The sequence below is a fragment of the Pavona decussata genome, unplaced genomic scaffold, assembly GCF_977016875.1.
Source record: "Pavona decussata unplaced genomic scaffold, jaPavDecu1.1 SCAFFOLD_158, whole genome shotgun sequence".
NCBI classification, from domain to species: domain Eukaryota; kingdom Metazoa; phylum Cnidaria; class Anthozoa; order Scleractinia; family Agariciidae; genus Pavona; species Pavona decussata.
The window spans coordinates 746,712-769,226 of NW_028145570.1; the positions used below are offsets into that span (position 1 = coordinate 746,712).

At 39.4% G+C, this 22,515-nt stretch overlaps 2 protein-coding genes and 1 pseudogene across 3 annotated transcripts in view; 1 reads left to right on the forward strand and 2 right to left on the reverse strand.

Annotated features, from left to right (window-relative positions):
* Positions 1-1,049: 1,049 nt before the first annotated feature.
* Positions 1,050-16,197, reverse strand: LOC146465005 (uncharacterized). 2 transcript variants are annotated; one of them, XR_014868399.1, is made up of 20 exons: positions 15,852-16,197; positions 15,647-15,736; positions 13,499-13,576; positions 12,786-12,844; positions 12,148-12,200; positions 11,646-11,788; positions 10,963-11,049; positions 10,410-10,481; positions 9,727-9,782; positions 9,496-9,544; positions 8,810-8,884; positions 8,660-8,705; positions 7,634-7,664; positions 6,844-6,895; positions 5,478-5,550; positions 4,784-4,865; positions 4,205-4,275; positions 3,500-3,584; positions 2,250-3,253; positions 1,050-2,211 (listed from the first exon to the last, which is right to left on the reverse strand). XR_014868399.1 is itself a non-coding variant. In XM_085129108.1 (19 exons), the coding sequence occupies exons 1-19, from the start codon at positions 16,023-16,025 to the stop codon at positions 3,190-3,192; spliced, it is 1,440 nt and encodes a 479-aa protein (XP_084985234.1). In that variant the 5' UTR covers positions 16,026-16,197; the 3' UTR covers positions 1,050-3,189. The 2 variants fall into 2 exon arrangements, 1 of the variants encoding a protein (XP_084985234.1); XM_085129108.1 differs by having other exon boundaries at positions 1,050-3,253.
* Positions 16,198-16,296: 99 nt separating this feature from the next.
* Positions 16,297-22,515, forward strand: part of LOC146465006 (DNA topoisomerase 3-alpha-like) — a 29,883-nt gene continuing 23,664 nt past the window's right edge. The window contains exons 1-5 of the mRNA XM_085129040.1: positions 16,297-16,688; positions 18,076-18,135; positions 21,251-21,324; positions 21,399-21,474; positions 21,812-21,920. Coding sequence (XP_084985166.1) covers positions 16,482-16,688; positions 18,076-18,135; positions 21,251-21,324; positions 21,399-21,474; positions 21,812-21,920 — 526 coding nt within the window. The 5' untranslated portion in view covers positions 16,297-16,481. The remainder of the gene's footprint in view (positions 16,689-18,075; positions 18,136-21,250; positions 21,325-21,398; positions 21,475-21,811; positions 21,921-22,515) is intronic.
* LOC146465007 (uncharacterized) lies at positions 18,418-20,511 on the reverse strand (annotated as a pseudogene).

The window sequence follows — 22,515 nt, forward strand, 5'->3', positions numbered from 1 at the left end:
GCCGCTAAAAAAAAATAATAACAAGCGTTTGAAAACAGAAAAGAACGTGTTTACAGCATTGTCCTTTCGATGACCATAGAAATCAACCACTACATACAGGAATGGACATCACGTATTACGTAATACTTCTTGAAAGCAGTAAGCTAACAGTCGCCACAAGAAGCAGTAAGCTTTTCAAAAAGAAGTGCTCAAGAAATTCACTTCTAACAGATGTTGAAAAATTTGTTACTGATCTGGGAAAGAAATCTACTCGATTCGGCAGCTTTGCTTGACTAGAAGTTTGACTAATTTCTCTGAATAAACTGAATTCTTTGCAACTTTTCGCGCGCGGGTGGCATAACTGTTTTATTAAAAGCAACCACTACCATATTTGTGGGGCATGTATAATGGCTCTCATCATTGTATAATCCAGTTCTGGCTTAGCGGCCATGGTATAAGCCATTATATCATGCGCGAGAATTAGCGAGCATTAAATTGTCTTCTGGTTGTTCTTGCAAAGCAAAATCAGCAAGATCTAGCAACATTTCATGATTGTTTTTAATAAAACACTTATTCCACTCGCGCTTGTTGGATATGAGGTGATAGTTGACTATCTATCATCTCATATCCAACGCTCCCTCGTAGAATAATTGTTTAATATACCATGGCCAGTAAACCAATCAAAACTCTGGAACTGTGTTATCCAATGAGTTAGTTTTTACCAATACGTTTTATTCAGCCTCTTTTTCAGGCCTCAACACCCTCATCGAACTGAGTTTCTCTATGGGATCGGGTTTTGCGCGGAAGAGTACTTTCAGCTTTTAACCAGGCAATAATTTTCCATCATCCATCGACTCAAACCATAATTTTTTTGGTAAAATCACTCCAATCAATCGGCGTAAGACGTCACTAAATAAAACCCCTCCAAACGGGTGTGATTTCAAAAGTTTCCTTTTTCAAAAGGTTGCTCTCATAAATACGAACGATAGAAACTATCAAGAAGAGCACAAACTAGTAGGAATGTTGGGCTTCGGTTATGTGAGAGTTTATTCTATGTTGAGGGATGAATAGACAATTAACCTTTACAGTTTATTTACAATACATGTGTACAAACGTCTTGTTTATACTTCTTTTGTGTCAATAGATAACTTCCACTTCAACTATGATTCCATGAAGAGTTTGCAGGTTAAGGTTACTGTATACCTTCAGAGGTGTCTCGCGTCCAAGCGATGTAGCGCGTCCAGTTTAGACTGTAGATACCTGAACCATTATATCAAATTAAAGCTTATAGAGCTAGCTATCAAACTAAACCAAGAATTTTGAAATAAAACGAATTGCCGAACTTTTAGCGCTGTTTTCTCGAATCAATTTTTTCACTTGGAGGAGACACTTCAAAGAGCTAAAACTCAAAGGAAATTTGATCGTTTGCCGTCAAATTTGGAAAGTAGCTAGTTTAACATATAAACAACAAAAACGTGTCTGCGGATTTTTTCTTTCGAAATATTTTTTCTCCGAGAGCGATTTTTGTACGATCACTCCGCATTTTTTTCATACTATTTCGAAAACGTTCTACAACTTTTCATTGCGATTGAATATGTGAAAACGCAGACACGTTTTTTTAGCGCTTTGGGTCCGGAAAATGAGGGGCAAATTAAATTAGCGAGAAACAAAATTCGCTTTGACTTGTAGCTTTAAAAAGGTGATTTGGACGCTCGCATTTAGAGGTCGTGAAAAATTCGACAATTCATTTTATTTCAAAATTCTTGGTATAGTTGGATAGCCAGCTCTATAAGCTTTAATTTGATATAGGGGTTTAGGTATCTACAGTTTAAACTGGACGTGCTACATCGCTTGCACGCGAGACACCTCTGAAGGTATAACCTTAAAGACTACTCGTTCGAATGCAGTAAAATTCCTGTTAAAAGTTCCCTCTCCCCCTTGGATATAAACTCCCCCGGTTTTAAGACAAAAACCGACCGTCGGAGACGAACATGTATTTTTTCAGCTGTTACAACAGGATTTTAGGGTAGCTTATATCACGACCTCTCTTCCGTCATAAACTAGCTCGAACACTAAGCAAGAAGTATTTGTAGCAAAAACATTGTAGTAGTCGATATTAAGGAGCAGGAAAACATGTCACTGGTGCTAACTATAGGAAAACATGTAACCGGTGTATACGGTGCTAAAGGCGGGAAAAAATGCACCCGGTACCAAGCGCGGGAAAACATGCACCTAGTGCCCAGGGGGGGGGGGGGGGGGGAAACGTGTACCCGGTGCCAGGCGCGGGAAAACATCCATACGATGCCCGTTGCCGACTGCGGAAAAAAGTTACGTAAGCCTAGTCACTGGTTTAGTTTTGTCTCCGATTGGTTCAAAGACAATGGGCGCTTTCCATTCGACCAAAAATTCCGGAATAAAATTTCGAGTATTCCATGTGACGAATGGAACAGTATTTTCCGGTTGGTTTGAACCAAGCCGTCCCAGTCCATCACGTACCAATTTTCGCGCGAAAATACCAAATAAACAGGGGAATCAAAAAATGGCGGACTCTTTGTCTATTTTACTTGCTTTAGAGTTGCTCGACGACTATGAAGTTGAAATAAGCGAAGTATTGGACGAAGACAACGACATAACGCTGTTCAGTGTGGGTAGCTCCTACATGTGTAGGAATTGAAACAGTTTAAACTGAGTCCGCGACTACTTTGAGGGCACGATACCTCTCTGATTTTCCTGACGAGTTTAAGGGTCACTTCAGAATGACAAGAGAAACTTGCGAGTTGTTCACTCGCGCCGTCATGCCCACAGGAAGGATACCACTTGGGAATGGATCTGGGCGAGCTGCCATCCCACCCCCAAAACTTTCCTCTGGTGCAGTGGAAGAATTGGAAGCCATGCTGAGTTCGATTTCCGGGCTCTGAGAAGCTGGCCGCGAGCAGGAATGGTCGAATGGAACGGAATTTTCCGGTTATTCCGATTTTCCGGAATTTTAGGCCAACCTCGCGAGGTACACTCAACATTTCGGAATGAAATTCCGGAAAATGTCTGTTCCATTCGCTCCCAAACCCGGAATTTCCGGAATTTTTGGTCGAATGGAAAGCGCTCAATATATGTCATTCCTGTCACGTATCCAAAAAGGAACTTTCCCTGGCACAGGCAGGTCATGGGGAACTCGTGATATCATTCAATGAACAGCAAATCACACTGAAGAAGTCAGCTTTGTCCAGGGTGAAAGTATTCCGCAGCAAATGCTCTAGCTTCAGCGATTCTTGCTCGACTGAGGAAGAAAAACGACAGTTAACGACGTTAAACAGCGGTCAACACATCACCTAGTCTAGAGACAAAAAATCCTAACCCCCTTAACCCACACTACACTTTCTCAAAGTCCTTTTGCTTTTCATTTCCGATCTGATAGACCGGAGTTGTCCTTCCCTCATCTCGCCCGTGCCCAGGCCCCAAGCGCCTCGATGGCACTTGGCACAAAACTCCTGAGCTTGACCTGTGGGCACTGCAAACCACTCACCTGCTGCATCGACTGCTAGGTCTCCCCTCCCCAGCGGTACTCGGTCTAGATAAACTCACGGTGTCCGAATCCAACATGGCTGCCTCTGAAACAACAGAACGTAACATTTGCTTAAAGCTTTTTTCTTCTCAAAATGGATAGGCACTTTTCCCCTTCCAAGGACGAGCACACCTCCACACTTTCTAATCCCTGTTCCTTGCATTTATGTTGTAAATTAGTGTGCGGAAATAAAGAAACTTGAAACTTGAAAACTTGAGCAACAGGGGAACCTCAACGAAGCTTGTTCCTGCTAGTTTAATAGTAAGAAGTGGAAAAATTGCAATGCAGAAAGAGAAATAGGCATCGTCCATATTGATACGTTTTCTTTGGAAAACGGGTTGAGTGTCGTTCACTCTAAAACGATTGGACGCGCTGTTTTGAAAATGTTTGAAAATTCAGAAGTGATTGCGTGATTCACATTGTTTTTAGAGCCTTAAATTTGATGGGTAAAATTTTCTACCAAATATCTTGAATATACAGAGCTCCAATGTTTCCGAAACGATTTTTGGGTAGTTATTGGATATCGAATTACAATAGACATCATGCCTTGTTTGCTTCAGAATGGCGACCACTTCGTGTTAAACGACTTTCCACGAGGAGATAAATGTTCGCGCGTGGCACTCGCATGTTCCGTCATAAACTCGTTTTGTGCGTCAACTACCCTACCTGATAACTTGTGGGAATTGGTGTTTAACTCCAAAGGAAGCGATTCGAACAAATCTTTTACCATGCTAAACCTGAGAAAATAGTTAACCAAAAATAGTGAGAAATAGGGAAAATAACGAAAGGGCGCTTTCTTACAAAGTTACGTAAAGACTTTGAACACGATTATTTGGTTCGAAAAGATGTCATTCTATCGTAAATAAAATTGGGGTGAATTTTGGCCTCTGTTCTAAGTAAGACAGATAGAGCATAAAGTGCTTCCCTGATGATTGTCGTGAGGCCAGTAGCACCTATACGGTTAAATGCAGATTATGCAACGAGCTTCCGTCATCAGAACTGGAACGGATAAGTAATCCAACTAGTGCCAAATGGAGAAAAACATGTCATAGAAACCAAGCGCGGGAAAACATACAAGCGGTGAATAGTTAACAGGTGAAAACACGGGAAAAATGCAACCGGCGCCAGACGCGGAAAAACATGGAATCTTATTTATTTAAAACTTTTATTTGCAATCATCATCATTACTATTAACACAATTAACTGTTAAGAGTCGTAAGAGTGATTGCTAATAAATACGCTCACCGTGACGTGATCGAAGCCTCAAACGATTCCTGTTCCAGTAATGTTGCTTTTATTTGCTCTTCCACTTGTTTTGCGCTAAGAACTAAGAGACAACAAAGCACAACGTAAAAACCTGTGAAAACTCACCGGCAGTATGCTGCTGATTTTAATGTAGTATAACGAAACTCCACGCATGGTGTGACTGCGCAAATGAAAGCTATTGAAAGTGCTTTCCTGTGCTTGGACCTTAACCAGCTATTTAAAGTAGTTCTAATAATTGAGTGATGAAATCCTAAAGTGTGGCCATTCAAATGAAAGCCACCCAGCAGTACTTTCCTATGTACTTTTTCACTACGCTGTACATGGTATTTCTCATTTTGAATCTTTGATCCTTCAGTTAAAGGTTTTTGACGTGAAATTTCGCAGGCAATGATTGCTTTTTCCAAGTTAAACAATTTCTTAAGTAAAAACGGAATTTCATTTTTTCCTTTTAGCACTGGCAAGTTACCTAACCTTTTCCAAGTGAACAACTTCAAAAACAAAACAAAAAGAACAAACAAAATTCATCCAAAAGAAAAAAAAGAAACAAACAAACAAACAAAGGAAAATCTTTGTAAGCGTTTCTCTTTTTGTCTGGCCTGACAGTCGTTTTCAAAAACAAAAAGGCTTCACTGACAGAGCCATCAGCCAACTGCCGTGACTGCGTTGAACTCACCTTGTGATGCAGACATTGGTCTCATGGGAGGTGGCGCGTGTGAATGGCCCGTGCTGGGTCTCTTGAGTGACACCTGGGAAAAAATGAAAATAGTCAAACGCCGAATTGCCGTTCCCCTACCGAGCCAGGAAACTACAATTTCACTTAGCTCACGGCCAAGCTCACGGACCGCTTTATGGGAAAGCAAAGTGCAAGTGACGACAATTCTTCCCCCAAAATTCGATTTTATTGTTTTTGCGCATGTCAAAGAATTTTATACTATTATTATTCCCGATCCAAAATGGCAAAACAATGGGTGGGAAAATCACCAGTCATCAAAAGTGAGTCGATACCAGTATTTCAAATCAATCCAATGAGAGCACAATATTTACCAATATTTGCCTATTGGGCACCTTTTCGATATCAATGCGCTGGTGTGACGCCATCGTTCGTGACTCGTAGTACCTAGGCCATAGACGAGTCGAGAAAATCGAAGGGACAACGATACTACATTCGTCGAGGTATCACAAGCGTAAAAGAATGACTTTTGTACCGGAACATATTAAAATTCTTGTATTGGGATTACAAAAATTACGCTTCACAGAAACAAGATTTCCCTTTATAGATGTATCTTTTTAGCCAGTGACACAGGCATACTCGGAAAAAGGAATTCCGAGTTCTTCCAACATTAGGTCGAACCTTATGACTTTCAAATTACTAGGTTGGATACTCTACCAATAAGACACTGGAGATTTGTGGGAGTAAGGCCATTCAACTAGGTTTCTTAAACGCAACGAATAACATAATACACACCACTACTTACATTGTTTAACTTTGCCATGTAAACTGTACATGTTTCTAAGGGTGCGTTCGATTAGCCTGTGAATGCAGACGTATTTCCAGGCTGTCGCTTCTCTCCGCCAAGAAACGATAGCCGGAAATACGTCGCGTTCGCAGGCTAGCGATCAATTGACCCTATTCCGGAATAGGAATACACACAACGATGACAAGAAATCCCTCATTCATAACAGGTTTTAGGAGTTACTGGAGTACGAGACGGCTCTTAAATTATCATGTGTCAGCGATAGTTTGCAGAAATGGCCTCCCAAATTTCTTAAAAAGAGAAATTTAACAGCTATTCCGCTTAATCTTATTCCGGAATACGTTCAATCGAACGCAACCTAAAGGTGTTGAAACAACCGGCATTTTTCACTGGGGAATATTGATATTTTTCAGGAAAACTGACCCCAGTATCGATGATATCGCCTATTTGGTATCAGTATTAGCCCAGCCTTATCCCTTATTGCACACCCTTGCTTCTTCAGTTTTGACGGGAGACCGACAAGCGGATTTGGCCAACAGTTTATGAGCCATCTAAATGACTTACTTTATCAATGAATTCCAGTGATGGTACGTTTTGATGTATCTGATTTTGACAACTGAAAAAAAAAAAAAAATTGGAAAAGACCTGTAAAGTTCAACTTGGGGAGGTTAAGTTGATAAAAATGACAAGAGACTGTAATGCCGTACTTACACTTGGGGTCCTTCGCGCATGCGTACTCGTGCATTTCCATGGGCAGCCATGGTCAGCTGTTTGGCTTTGATGTGAATGATCCAGTTTAAACAAATTTTATAAATGCCTTGTGTGTTAAGATTTATAGCTTAATGTATTAAAGTTAAAACGTCTTTGTTAACGAGGGGTTGCTTTTGTTACTGCGCATACGTTCTGTGAATCTTGAGATACTCAGGTTTCCCATGGGTGGTGCATACTACTGCAGGGATAGTTTTGCGCAGTTTTAAACTATCTGGAGAAAGCAGAACTTAGCAAGTGCTGTTGGTATCCAAAATGGAAATTAGGGCAGATTAATTATACTTGTTAAAATACATACATCATTCTTATTTATTCACCAGGCCTAACATGTTCCACCACATTATTTCAACTGGGCAATAAAGCCTCAATTTTGAAAAAAAAAAAACCCGCCATACATTGCTTTCTATCCTACAGCTTTTTAGAACAATTGTTGCTTACTTATCTCTAAAAAATGCCCGCTACCCCCATTTTTCGTTCTGCATTCCAGTAGTCCATGCTAAGATCTTCTTTTCCCGCATAGCCATAAAACTGTGCAAAAATACTTCTGTATTAGGAGGCACCGTCCTTTATGAAGCAGTGTACTTACATAACTGTGTCTCTGGTTTCAAAAGGATTTCCTGAATAATAGTAAGAATAAGAAAAATAATTAAAAGGCTCAGCACGTCAGCACTCGAATCTCTTTGCGGTGGCCAGATTACCTAATCAACTCTGTTAATTAAACCAAACATTGCTTTCTACTCTCCTGCTGATGCAGCTCCACAGTTTCTTTAGAAGCTAACCCTCTTATGAAATATCAGAGTCGGGGCACGCACCTCGACACATGTCAGCTGGGAGTTCAATCTGAGTTGTGAAATCTTATTGGTTCGGCAAAACGTCATCAGTCTTACTGGTCTATTAACTCAGACACAAAATTTTATCACTCAGATTTAACACAACCAACCATACCCAGGCTAAAAATGGAGGCCAGCTACTGGATATAACACGCATGAGCTCATCTACATATTCACACCAGAAATCATACATGCAACTAATAATTATTAAATTATAATGCAATACTTGGACGAGACGAAAATGATTGAAAACATACAGATCCCAAAAAATTAAGGTTTGAAACTGGAGTATTCTGTACCATTTAGAAATTTTCCCTACACAATAGCATTAGACCAGATGCTTAATACATTTCACCTCAGTGTAATTTTAGTTCGAATTTTATCCTTGACTGAACTTTGCTGTTTGCATACTCCATCTTGGAAATTTAACAAATTGTTGCAGGGTGGAAAAGAATGAAAACCAAAAGTTTGAGATGTGGAACTAAAATTAATTTGGCGAAATTTGACTGGGTGGCTTTTAACAGCTTTAAACAATACAGTCGCATCTCCGCTAATGGACACCTCTTGTAAGTAGACGCTTGGTCATGTTCTCAGCTACATATAAACACTACATTTTTAACCTCCCAAAAGCAGACACCTCTCTTAAGCAGACACTTTTACTTGTCCCGGGGGTGTACATTTACAGGAGGTTTGACTGTACTGTGAAACAGTTAGTACTCTTTCACTGAATGTTTAGAGACTTGAAAAGTAAAGCAGCAAGATGTAGACAGAATCTGACTTACCCATCACACTCAGCTCTACAAGCATAGAAACATCACACAATACAAACTGACAGAAGGAACAAAAAGAAAACAAACAATGTTACAAATTTTATTTTTTATGTAAGATAATACAAATACAAGCAATCCAGAAACACTTTTTTCAATAATTACCATTTCTTCTACATTTTCAATGATATTGTTTGACAAATCTAAGATTTCCAGGGAAGAAAACTGACTGGGAAGGGACTGCAAATAGAGAAATAATTAGTCAGTGATAAAATTCTCTCAGTCCTTTAAACTAGTTAGGAGAATTTGTTAAAAATCAAAACCTTTCGTCGTTGTTTGATCAAGGAGTGATGCTAGTCACTACACTAGGCACATTTTGTTCCCCTCCTCCCCCTCTCCCGCCCCTCAAAAAAAAGGTGGCATAACATGGGACAATAAACTAGCCTGGTGATGCATAGTGCACAATTCCGAATATAACCCCCAACCCCCCTTAACCCCTCTCAATGCAACTCCGCACCAGATATAAGTGCCACCAACTCACAGAAGCTTAAGTTGCAGTCCAGTGTGTTACTCCCGGCACAAGGCATGGCCATATATTTACTACCTTCACAAGCCAAACCTCCAAAGTATATCTAAGTTTAGTGGATAAACAATAAATTATCCAAGGTTCTAGTCATTGGAAAAGTAATAGTTTCTCATCCTTGGGGCCTGGGAAATAGCTAAGCAGTTCTCTTCTCCCTAAAAATTCTTTGTGAGCCTCAACAAACAGGAGAGACAACAATTTCTCAACTAACAATGGGAGGCTGCACACAGTCATACTATACTTCACACAAAATTAAGCTTACATGTACCTTTATTTCAGATATTCTGTTGCTAGATAAATACAATTCTTGTAGACACCTGCAGAACAATAATTATTCAGACTAAATATTTTGTTGATTAAAATGTTATTTAATTTACCAACAAAAAAGACATGATCAACAATTATCAATTGTTCAGACTACATATTTTGTTGATTAAAATCTGTTATTTAAATTTATCAACAAAAAACGGAACAATTTCAAACTTATTTTTAGAATTACCTTAATTTTCCTAAGGAATCAAGTGAAGTGATGCCATTATTTTCTGCCCTTAAAATCTAAAAAAAAGGAAAAAACAGAAAAGAAAAAAAAAATAGAAGGAACTGTAAAGCAAAAGTAAATTCAAACCATGATGTAAACCTGACTAAATTCTTCCCAATGTAGTTTTGATTTGATATGGTCACAAACTCAACCACCCTTCTGAATCCCCATGGAATCAACAAACGTTTTTGAATCAACTAATTCTTTCTTAATAGAAGAAAAGGTTCTCGCAGTTATATACGCAACCAGACTGTTGCGAAAAACCTGTTACCTTGTTCCCACCCATAGTGTGCATGAAGCTCCATTGCTCAATATGGAAACCACACACAACCCACTTGATTCCTTGATTCACATGATGTAGGGCTAAACGCTAGAAACCTCAGCACTCAAATCTCTTTTCAGTGGCCAAATCTACCTTATCAGCTCTGTTGAGAGAGCCAAACATTTGTTTCCAAACCAGGACAGGCAATAAAAAATCGTCCATACCACTTCATTGCATCCATTGTATCGAGCACATAGGATTTCTTTGGTTGGTGAGAACTCAGACACACGCAACCAGTCAAGCTAACTTGCAGACCTGCCTGGACCTGCCTTAGAACTATTAAGAATAATCATTATGGAGCTTTACCTCTGTCAATACTTACAGTTAGAATAGGGAGACCCCTCAGTCCAGATAAGTCAGAAATGTGATTTCTGGAAATATCTAGCTCTTGAATCTACAAGAAATTGAGCAAAACATTTTATTGAGCACTTTGTTAATAGAACCAATGGATATACTACTTGTAAATACCCCTTCACCTTTATTTACATGTACATTATGATGGCACTCTAACTTATTAATAACATCAACATTACAATACCTACATTGTATTATTACAATGTGTAGTTCCAGAAAATATCCATACCCCCCCCATGGAAGGTTTTTTGTTTTGCAAGCCCCTCCCCACCAGCAAATTCCAGTTTAGCTTCATACTAATTTGCTTCTAACATTTTGGCCTGCAAGAGCCCCTTCCACAAACAAATTTCCAATGACCTTCCATTTGGTGGGTATTGATTTGTTCTGAAACTGTACATTTGGCTTACAAAGAAAACAAAATCCTCAAAAGTCTTTTAAAAAACACTGAATGTTCAAACTTACAAATACCACAACTTTGATTACCATTTTTCATATTGAATTACATACTTTGTTACACTCACTTTCTTACACCTTCCCATGTCCGGAATTTTGGTGATTTTGTTATTTGACAAATCAAGCTCCTCAAGAGCAGGGAGAGCATTCAGGGCCTACAAACAGAACATGTATTTAAGTCTGAGAAAACCACTTTTACTTAACAGCATTTTAAGATAATTTTTGCTTAGATTTAATGCCTAATTTTTTTGTGTGTGATACTGATAATGAAATTAAAACTAACAATTACCCAAAAGTTATGATAAATATTTTGACATCTGCTGTCTTGAACAGCCAGTTGAAACTTAACTAATTACTACTACATCAGTAAGTACAACCTTTACAAATTAAGGGGAAATGGGTTTCTTTTGCAGATACTGTTGATCAGGAAAGTAAGCATGCAAGATTTGACAATCTATGGTATATATTATTAATTTTTCTTTGCAGGATCTTGCTAATTCTTTACATGCCAACTTGTTTTAACATGAAGAATGTCTTTCTGTGATTTTTTTGCTTTTTTTAAAAAAAATTGAATCAGTGCTATTTGAAAACCCAAATGTCTTTTGGAGAATCTTTATTGATTAGTTATTAACCTGGAATCAAAGTTCACATTAATCCAGGATTAGCTTATACATGTAATCAGACAAGCTTTGAACAACTGGGCCTACACAGGGCCTAGATACAGTTGTATAATTTTCACTGTGTAACTTACAGAAATATCTGTGATGTTGTTACAGCTAATGTCAAGAACAGTCAGTTGTGAGCAGCATCCAATTTCTCTGTAATCTATCTTAGATAGACGGTTGTTGTCAAGTCGCAACACTTTGAGTTTTCTCACATGTTGGAGACCTTTTCCTGGAAATCAATCACCAGAAAAATAGCAACCTTTATTGAACAGGAAATCTTCAATCAACTGCTTCCTTGCATACCACCTACACAGGCTAATTTATGGCAGCTAATAATGTAAAGCCAACAAGAATGCCACTACTCCCCCATGTTAAGAAAGTGCTGGGATAACCTTGCAATATTGACTGGCATCATTTGCAAACGAAGTGCAAAGAAACGGATTCCACATTGGGGCAACGTTTCCTGAAGGAATTCAAGGTCACATCCAAAACTCCTGTGAATCTGAGCCAAAACAATAAAAAACAATCTTAAATGCACTGGTATGTCAGTTTTGCACCCAGCCCTTCAATTGGTTTAGGTTATCTTACCTATGCATTTTATTTTGTTGTGCTGCAGGAGTAGATTATTTAGCTCTTTACACCTACATAGAGAAAAACAATATCAAATGAAAATGATTGTGAGAATTTATGTAATCCTAAAAAAAATAATTTTATTGTACCCAAGATAACTCCCACGATAGAGATGACACAGTCGTGTAATGCAAATTAACTGTTTAATTAGAACCAACAAAACTTGCAAATCAGATCAACATAGACTTGAATAAATTTAAACCAAGTTGAAAATGTACAGTGTAGTGAGCATTTACATGTACATGAATGGTGTCATTAAAATAATAATTACACCTTTATAGCATTATACTTGTATTGAAAAATTGACCACAACAAGTGCTTTTAAAAAGTTGCCCGATCTGGCTGGATTTATTGCTGTAGGTTTTTCTTGGAGTAAGAAACTCTCTTTTTCACTTGGTACTGCTGCTTTGCGAGAAAACAAGCAGGAGATAAATAGCACAATCCTGCAGAATGTTTGTGAGAACGGTGACTTTTGTGCTGGCCAATATCATTTAACTTCTTACTGCACTCAAGTACTTTGCATTTTATTATTGTTATTACCTGTACCATTATAATTATTATTATAATTATTAATTATAAGAAGAGGGTTAGCTCACCGATCTAAACCACTGATTTCTGTAATGGCATTTGCATAGAGCTTCAGTTCTCGAAGATCCTGTGATAAAAGAAATGGTTTATTGTCCTAATAATTTCGTGTCAAATGTCAAATATGATGGTAAACATAATTATGTTAGAGTTCCATGCCAATGCACAAGCAGTCACCAGTATGCTAAAAACAGGGTTCATACTCTTTTGGGCTGTTAAAATCCACGACTTTCCATGACCTTTTCCATTTTGTTTTCAAGACAAGTTTTCCATCACAAAGCATTCACATTTTGCAGTGTCAAAATGTGCAGTGTTTATTTCTACTGAATGAAAATCTGTTTCTTGGTTCCTTTTAGTTTTTTTTTATTGTTGATCTTCTTCCTCTTTTATTCCCTAAAAGAAAGCTTTCTGTAATTTTTCTCCATGTGCAAAATTTTTAATGACTCAGATTTTCCATGGCCTACAATTGAAAACCATGACTTTCCAGGCCTGGAAAACGAAATTACAAAATTCCATGACTTTCCAGGTTTTCCATGACCTGTACAAACCCTGAAAAATAAATATTTTTTGTTATGTGTGGTACATGTAGACTGTGTCATACTTAGTGTACATACAGGGTCACAAACCAATATCTTCAAACTGAGACACTTAATTCTAAGTTTGAAAGCTAAGTACGAGAAAATGTAAACAAAAAAAAAGAAAAGAAACCAATATAGTTACTTACACAGTTCTTCTCCAAATCGTTTGGCAATAATTGCTTTAGTTTGTTGCATCCTAAATCAAGAATTTTCAATCTGGGAAACTATATTGGGAAAAGAAAGACAAAAACCAAAATAAGCCTTTCTGCAAAAGGAGGGTTTGCATTTTTGGCCAAGAAAGCAAAAAAAAAAGGCCCCTGACTTATCCTGCTTTTGCTTTGCAGACAATTATTTGTGTGTTTACAAATATGTTACAACACTAAGTGAAACCATCTCAAGGCTAGTAATTGCCTCTGCTAAAATATAGTGGCTGCTTATTTTGATGAATTCCTTGAAAATTGAGCCTTCAGATGAAAAGCAAATGCAGATCCATCAACATTTCGCACACGAAATCAGCAAATTATGCATGCAAATCAACTGGATCTTGTGTCTTATAGGGGGCCTCGATCGATGGTAACGGTCGATAAGTCGGTCGACACACGGTCGACTCACGGTCGATATCTCGGTTCGATGTATCCACCGAGTATTGGTCGATTGTCGGTCGAGTATCGGGCGAGTGTTGGTCGAGCATCGGCCGCTATATAGGCGACGTATTGACCGATCATTGGATCACCTTCGGTTGAGAGATCGACCGACAGTCGGTCGCGATAGCATCGGCAGAGTGTCGGCAATTTATCGGTGAACCGTCGGTCAAGTATCGGTAAAGTATCGGTAGATGCATCGGCCGATACTCGGTCGACACGAAAAAGGAACGAGGATTTTGCTTTGTTTTAAACCGGTTAAACCGGGACACTACAGTGTAATACGCTGGCATATTTTTGCGCTTTCTCTTGACCTAACGTGGTAAAATGATGCAATGGTGGAAGAATCAAATGAGATAACGACAGACTATCGACCGACTATCGGTCGTTATTGATATGACGACCGATATTGCGGTGCGCGATGTACATGAATGTCGATCGAGATAAGGAAGAAGTGTCGAAAAAACATATCGATGGAATATCGACCGATATATCGGCCGGTAAGCGGTGAAATATCGATGAAGTATCGGTGATGTGTCGGTGAAGTGTTGGTGTATTTCTATCTATATCGGTCGACAGCCACCTCGGTCGATACGACGACTGCCATAGCGGTACAACATCGACCGAGTCATCCCCAATTATCGACCGAGTGTCGACCGAGTAGCGACCGAGGCTCGACCGAGATATCGACCGTCAGTCGACTGTGAGTCGACCGACATATCGACCGTTACCATCGACCGAGGCCCCCTATAAGACACATGATCCGGCAAACTTGGGAGTGCTTTCTTTGTTGCCCAAAAAGTTATGTGTACATCCCTTTTCTGGGAATGCTTTCAATGGAAATGGCTAGCTTAAGTTTATTTTAGCTACCAAGTGATGAAAGATTGTCCATTAATAATAATCGAAGCACATCAGTTGACTAGGGCAAGATTGAACAGACTCAAAGAGTGCTGATCATGAGGGAAAACAGGCCTACTGTCGTCTCATTTTTCTTAGGCTTATAAACTACGGGTTGATTCATTAAGGAACCCTGGGGGCATTTCTGGGTCACCACTCAGCTGCTACATGTAGATAGTATACCTGCCAACTTTTTCTGAGTCAAATGAGTGAGATTTTCGTCTCGTCATGACCGGGATTTCCGAAAACGTCCGAGCCACTTCCCAAGATTTTCCGAAGAGTTTCGAACGTGGCCGAAAATGTCCGAAGATATTCATACTCTTACAATTCGAACGGATTGTAGACATTTGAAAGCTTTTGCGATTGTTATAAAGAGAAAAGAAATTATACATAACAAATCTAAAATGAAGTGACGCTTTTTTAGAACATTAACTCGTCCCGATTTGTGAGACAGGCATAGGAAATTGTCTTCGATGCGTGAGATCAATGTCTTTAGTCCGCAGGCATGAGACTCACGCATAATGCGTGAGAGTTGGCAGGTATAAGATAGAAAGGACTCTTAGCCAAGAGCTGTGTTGGCACTGGCAGTGGATGTTGCCTGGCAAGAAAACTTTTACAGTAGTTCTCACTCAGTCGGTGTATGGACCTCTCTGTGCTTGGGAATGCGCATGCCATAACCTCAACCCAAATATCTTCCACCTGTTTTTCCCGCCCATTTGGTAATTATGATCAAGCTCAAATCACCAAGATTCTAACCTCGTCAAGGTTCGGAACTTTTGCCAGTGCTTGTCCGTTCAGGTTGATCTCAAATACTCGCCCACAATCACTCTCTTTACATCTATCAAGCTGAGAAGTTAAGGAATTCAAGAAGAATTAGCGTGCTTTCACTATCTTCGCACAAAACTTATATGTGAGCACAAGCTTATAAGTGAAAGTTGAACTAGAATTGAATTAAACTTACTATCTCATTTACACTCAATTTCTCTGTTCCCCTCTCACTCGGTGAAGACTGGACTCGTTTCTCCTCCTCTGGTTTCTTTTTGATTTTTCTCAAAGTGGGCGATGCAGACTTTGATTTGGATTTTCCAGTAGTCTCAGAGAAAAATTGTTTCTGCGATCTTGTCGTGGACAGCATCGCAGGCTTAATTTATCTGAGACCACATGGATTTAATTTACTCCTACCTCTCAGTTGTGTGAGTGTTTGGATAATACAGTGCGTTCAAGTCCATGTTTTTATATGACCAGCGTTTCAGCTTCAGTTTGTGCAGAAACATTATTCGCTCAAAATGACAATCTTCGACGCCATCTTGGATAACATGTGAGAAGTCACATAAGGCAATTCGGGTGTACATGTATAAAATAATTCCCATGATGCTCTGTAAGGTAATTATTTTGCCGCCATGATTTGAAGATGGCGGGCGATCAGAACGGGCGATGAAGAAAAGAAAAAATCGTGTTTTAATTTGCAAGGACGTCTCGATTTCACCTGCAGTGTGTAGTAACGCCAACGTGTTTGAACCTGTAAGATCGTGAAATCCTCGACAAGAGCCAGCAAATATTTTTTAGATTATGGCATCTCAGTTTGGCTCAAATGACACTTTTCTTAGTTCTCTCAAAATTATTGTACTGCTCAAGTACAGGCGTTAATACTAGACTCAACAAGAAACTGGTTTTATTCGGGCGGACACTGAGGCAGAGAGGGCAAACTATGCGGCCATTGCGAGTCTTAAATGTGGCTGAGAAAAACGATGCAGCAAAGGAACTGTCTAGAATTATGTCCAGGGGACAATCTGCACGGGTAGGTATATAAGTCTTACTGTAAGTTAAGAAATATTTTTGCACAGTTTATGACTATGCGGGGCAAGATTTCCGCACGGTCCCATACATTAATTATGTATACATTTTGCGACTCAAGCTCTGTTCATGCTCGTTCTTTGTGTAAGAGGGTTTAGTATGACAGTGATGCATGTTATGCGGAAATAGCAGATTTTAGTATGGGATACTGGAATCCAGAAAGAAAATTGGGAGTTGCGGACTGTAGTGGGGCATTTTTTAGAGATAATTAAGCAACAGTTATTCTAAAAAGCAGTCAAATACAAAGCAATGCGTTGCTTTTCTCTCTCCGGATATATATAGAGAAAAGCAATGGAACTAAAACTCAATGAAATCACGCTAAATCAAGGGGGGGGGGGGGGGGTGCATTGCTTGAGGATGAATGACTTCCGGTGAAAGCTTTGGATATGTGTATTTTAGTCGAAGTTCCACATGGATTTTTTCGCTTCACAGATGAGATAATTTGGCAAGTAAACAGTTTTTACTATGTTGCTTTATTCTGAATAGTGTGATTTATGTTTTGTTGAGCGCATACGTTCTTATTCCTTATTTTAGGAGCCTTGTTTGTTGGTTGTCATCAGCAACTGTTCCACAATGAGTGGTAATAAGCATTTTGAATCATTCTTGCGGCACACAAAAGTAACTGGTCGAAAGCCAAAGATTTTAAAAATCAACATTTTAATCTTCAAAGTTAATGCTCTGAAAAGAATTGACCTCTCGTGACCTCTTGTTTTTTCCCAAAATTTGCTGTTGAATGTAGGTTATTTTTGGTGTCATATCAGTCAGACATGTGAACAACCTACCGCCGTTACGGAGATTGTTTTCCTTATGTTAATTTCTTTTATGAATTGCTTCTCTTGCTCGAAATGTCGGATTATACGGCTGGTGGCCTCACGTTGATAATATAGTTTGCCCACAATCCACGATGGGAAGCATGTAAATCCCCCCCCCCCCCCCCCCCCCTTTGCTTAATCGGTCCAAAAGCAAAGTCAAATACAAAGCAATGCATGGCTTTTCTCTCTCCGGATGCAAGTACACTGTATATAGAGAGAACAGCAATGGAACTAAAACTCCATGAAATCACGCTAAATCGGTCTAAAAACCACATAGGAGAAAGAACAATAGACAAGGGAGTTCAGGTAGGGATTTTTTATTGAAAACTCCTTGGTATTTTTTAATTGATGTAAGAATCGTTTTTTCCCATACAAATCCTTATAATTTCACCATTAAGCAATGGTCGCCGTGACGCTCAAATCACAATACTCGTCTATAACTCTCATAAAGCTTGGGATACCTGTGATTGTACATGCAAACTTTATATTTACAGTTTATATTATCTTGTTTTAACACAGAGGGAAGGATTCTCAAAGTTTAACAAGATCTATGAGTTTGATTACAACATTTTGGGGCAAGTGAGTATGAAATGTATTAATTTATTACAGTCTGTTCCCCTTCCCTATTTTTTTTTTGGGGGGGGGAGGGGTAGTGGGAATAGTCGGTTTACTGACATCCTCTAAAGAAATATGTGTATGTATATTGTATCTCCCCACTGTCTGTTGAGAAAAAATATTTTCAGTTATCAGGTTATATAAGGGTGCTAGATTAGGGAAAGTCCATGGTTTAAGTCTTAAATGCTGCGTTTCTCATATGAGAGAACATGTCTATTAATCACGCGCTCTCAATAATCACACAACGAAAGGTTTGGGCAACAAGTTTATTGAGTCAGATTTGACTGCTGTACACTGAGTAGCGAATGACGTCTTAGCTGAATCAATAGACTCCCGTGGGAGGGAGGGTTGGGTTGACGTGCTTGCCCTATGAAAACGAGCTTATGACTGAGCGATCAACGAAGCTCGCGTTACGATAAGCTTACTGACGTCATATGATACTCACCTAATTAGCAAAAATCACTAAACGTAATTTATGCTCAATCACACGCTCTCAATAATCACACAACGAAAGGTTTGGGCAACAAGTTTATTGAGTCAGATTCGACTGCTGTACACTGAGTAGCGAATGACGTCGTAGCTGAATCAATAGACTCCCGCCAAAAGGCCCAAACCGAAGTTGGGTGGTATTGAAGGGGCGTGATTGTAAATAGAATGTGATAACAAAAAGAGCTAAATATATATATGTAAAAAATGAGAGACTATAGGTTATGGGCGAGAGAAACGCGGAACATTGGCAGCCATAGTCCTGACTGCAAGTTGCTTTTGAGCAGGAGTCATCTCAAGATACACGAGATAGGCGTCGCTTTGCCAATCACCTTGCCGCTGTATAAGCTGGGCGGGAACGTTGCATTTAAAAGCAAAACTAGCACCGCCGCGCCTAAAGCTGTGAGGAGAATAGTGGGCCGGGACTAAACCGAGTGCACTAATGGTCTTGGAAAGAAAAGCGCAAAAATGGCGATACGTAAGAGGAAATAAGCGCTGAGGCGTGGGGGAAATGACCAAGAAAAGCGCGCGTAAGACGGACCGGAGTTGAGCCGCAGATGATGCCGTAAAGCCGTGACGGGACAGAGGGGGGAACCAGGAATGCGAGGCAAGGGGATTGACAAAGAACGCTGTTGATATTGAATAGTCTTAGAAGCCCGAATATGCAGCGTGGCACCTTGGGAGGTGAAGACTAAATCAGACCGCAAGGGAACTTTGGAAGAAATGCAATTCGGCGCATCAGGAACTAAATTAGATTTACGTAAAAAGGTAAAAAACGCGACGAGAAATAGCGCCCACATCGCGGCATGTAGAGGCGTGTCTAAGGTAAATAAGGGGTATACTTGAAGCAAGAGCTCCGGCGTAATAGGATGTTTGCGAGTAGGAGCCACGCCGAGGTATCGCTTGGCGCCTCGAAGAACTAACTGAAAACGATAATGTGAGTCCCAGACCTTACCAAAACCTAAAAGCTGGTTAAAGTGCTTAAGGCTGCTAAGATGGTTAATGATTGTGCCATAAGTTCGCCCAGAGAGGGTAAGATAAGCGACGTAGCGTATAAGAAAGGGAATTTGAATAGGGAAGGGAGGGCAAGAAACCGAACGGCAAAACTTAGTATAAACGCTAACGTGAGACTTCATATTCCGATGAGTAGAATCGGCAAAGGCAAGATCAAGAAGACGCTGGGCAAAAGCATCGAGTGTAGGGATGCTGATGAAGGACCCTGAAACGAAGGAGAAAAGAAGAAAAAAAATATATATATATATATAGAAATAAACCTATAGAGAGATATAAGCCATAAATGTACATGAAAGTGACGGAAGAAAGCTATATATGTAGATACAGATAATGTCAGTCAACATCAAAATAGATAAAGTCGCCGGGGATCTGGTGGAAAACGTAACTGATCCCGAGCTGTGTTGTGAGCTGTGCAAACTGCGCTTGATACGAGGGAATATGCCAACGACTCAAAGCGTCCGCTAACGAGTTATGTTCGCCTGGAAGGTGACGAGCACGCAGTTCGAAATCATGGAACGCTGAAAGAAACCACAATTGTCTCAAACAACGTTGCATGAAAGGATCCTTAGTGGAGCCTGAGTTGATTACAGTAACAGCAGCCTCGTTGTCGCACGAGATGAGAAATCGCTGATGTTGCAACATAGGAGCCCAGAACTTCACAGCAACAATGATAGTGAAGAGTTCCAAAGCGGAGATATGAGTCGCAGCGGAACAGACAAAATGCGGGAAGGCAAACGTGAGGCATTGACTGAGGCATGTCGCGCCGCCACGAACCATACAAGCATCGGTGGTGAAACGCAAATTATCAAAGAGCCACTCCGCGGGCTTGATAACAGAAGCACCGTTGACGTGCTTGCCCTATGAAAACGAGCTTATGACTGACCGATCAACGAAGCTCGCGTTACGATAAGCTTACTGACGTCATATGATACGCACCTAATTAGCAAAAATCACTAAACGTAATTTATGCTCGATTCTTGTCAGTGAGTCTGAGTGAGTCAACATTCCTATTTGAAAATTTTGATTGGCAGGCTGACAGGGCTGTCATTGTAGTAGGCAATGCCATCAAGAAAGTAGCTGGCCATAAGCAAAGAAAAAATCTCATACCTGTATTCTTATTGCTAGTCATTTTCGAAATCAGAGTTACCAGCTATTTCTGGTGCAAGTGCTGGCCATAACACCTGGCTGCTGGCTGCTAATGATAGCCCTGCCCTGAGTACTGTCTAGTGTCACTCTGAGCCTAACATGTATATCTTATACGACTGCTCCATGCATTAGACACTACATGTATGTATGTGTTTCAGTTACATTAGTTTCATTAGGAGGCAGAATGATATTTTGCTGTATGGACCTGTGAAGATAATTTACAGAGCTGCTGACTTAAATAAGAATATTGCTTCAGACTAACACCTACTTTGGTTAGCTCTGACATGTTCTTTAAAAGTTATTTTTAAATTAAAAAACTCTGGGATTGTGTACTTGTAATATAGTACATGTACATGTATAAATTTTATTAAGTAAACATGAAATCTTGATTTAGCAGTGTTGAACTGTGAGCTCTTGATTTTTTTCGAACCAGAATGCCAAAATGGTGATGACATCCTTATCTGGACACATGATGACCTTAGATTTTACAGCCAGTCACCAGAAATGGTATGTACAGTGTGTACAAACTATTGTGAATTTGAGAACACAGCTGTTTTCTCACAAACTGTTGTATTTTTCAGGTACAGTTGTGCACCAGTAGCACTGTTTAGTGCACCTGTTACAAAGTATGTTGGGGAAAACTTTCTCCCTATTAAGGTAAGTTAAAGTGATTTTGCCATCCAGTTTGTTTAGTGCTGGTGATATCAGTGTTCTATTGTAACAAAGGCCCCTTGGTTGAACGTTTGTGGCTTTACATACCCACTTCACCTGGATCTGTTACTCTCTATTTTTAAGTACTTTCACTTTCATGCTTCTTCATTGGATTAGTTCCTTTTTCAAATCTGGGGCGGGGGAGGTGTTTCTTTGAATAGACTCAGCCAAGAAAACTCATTCATTTGATCTGTAAAGCTGAGTATTCTTTTTTTTATAATTAGTTTTTATTGAATAAATGGACGTAATTTGTTGCCAAGTGTATCAATCATGTTTTTTACAGAGGACTTTGGAACGAGAGGTGCGTGGTTGTCAAGTACTGATTATCTGGACTGATTGTGATAGAGAAGGAGAAAACATTGGGTTTGAAGTCATTGATGTTTGTCAAAGTAGTAAGTCTTGAAATTATTTTTCTTTACAGTTTGCCCACCTGACTTTTCAGTAACACAAAATCTACAGTTTTGTTTAAAAACCAACCAACCACTGCATTGTACATTGTTGTCAATGATGATTATGACATCAACCAATAGACCATCCAGCCAATAAACTAAGGATTGCATTTCCTAAAATGGCTGCTTAAGGTACATGTAATTGGTGGTACATGTAGTTCAAATGCAACATTAACTGTTGTTTGAATTTTGAATTGCTGAGTTCATTAATTTTTTTATTATTGTAGGTGCACACAGTAGTTTGTGTTCAGCTTTGTCTTTGCTAATAGTCAAATATACAGGGACAGCTATATTTTTTAGGGTCAAGGTCATTATTGTTATTCAGTATCAATAAATAAATTTTGTTATGCATTTGTTAATGGTATCTTAAAAACACAGTACATAAGGGCTTTGTTACTTTTCAATTAGCACATTTACATTTATTGAGCTTTTTAGAATAAGGTGACCCTCTTGCCACTGACAGTGAATTGCATTCATTATATAAAGGGGGCTAATTTCTAAAGAAATTGTGGTACTGTGTTGGTTGGGGAGTGGAAAC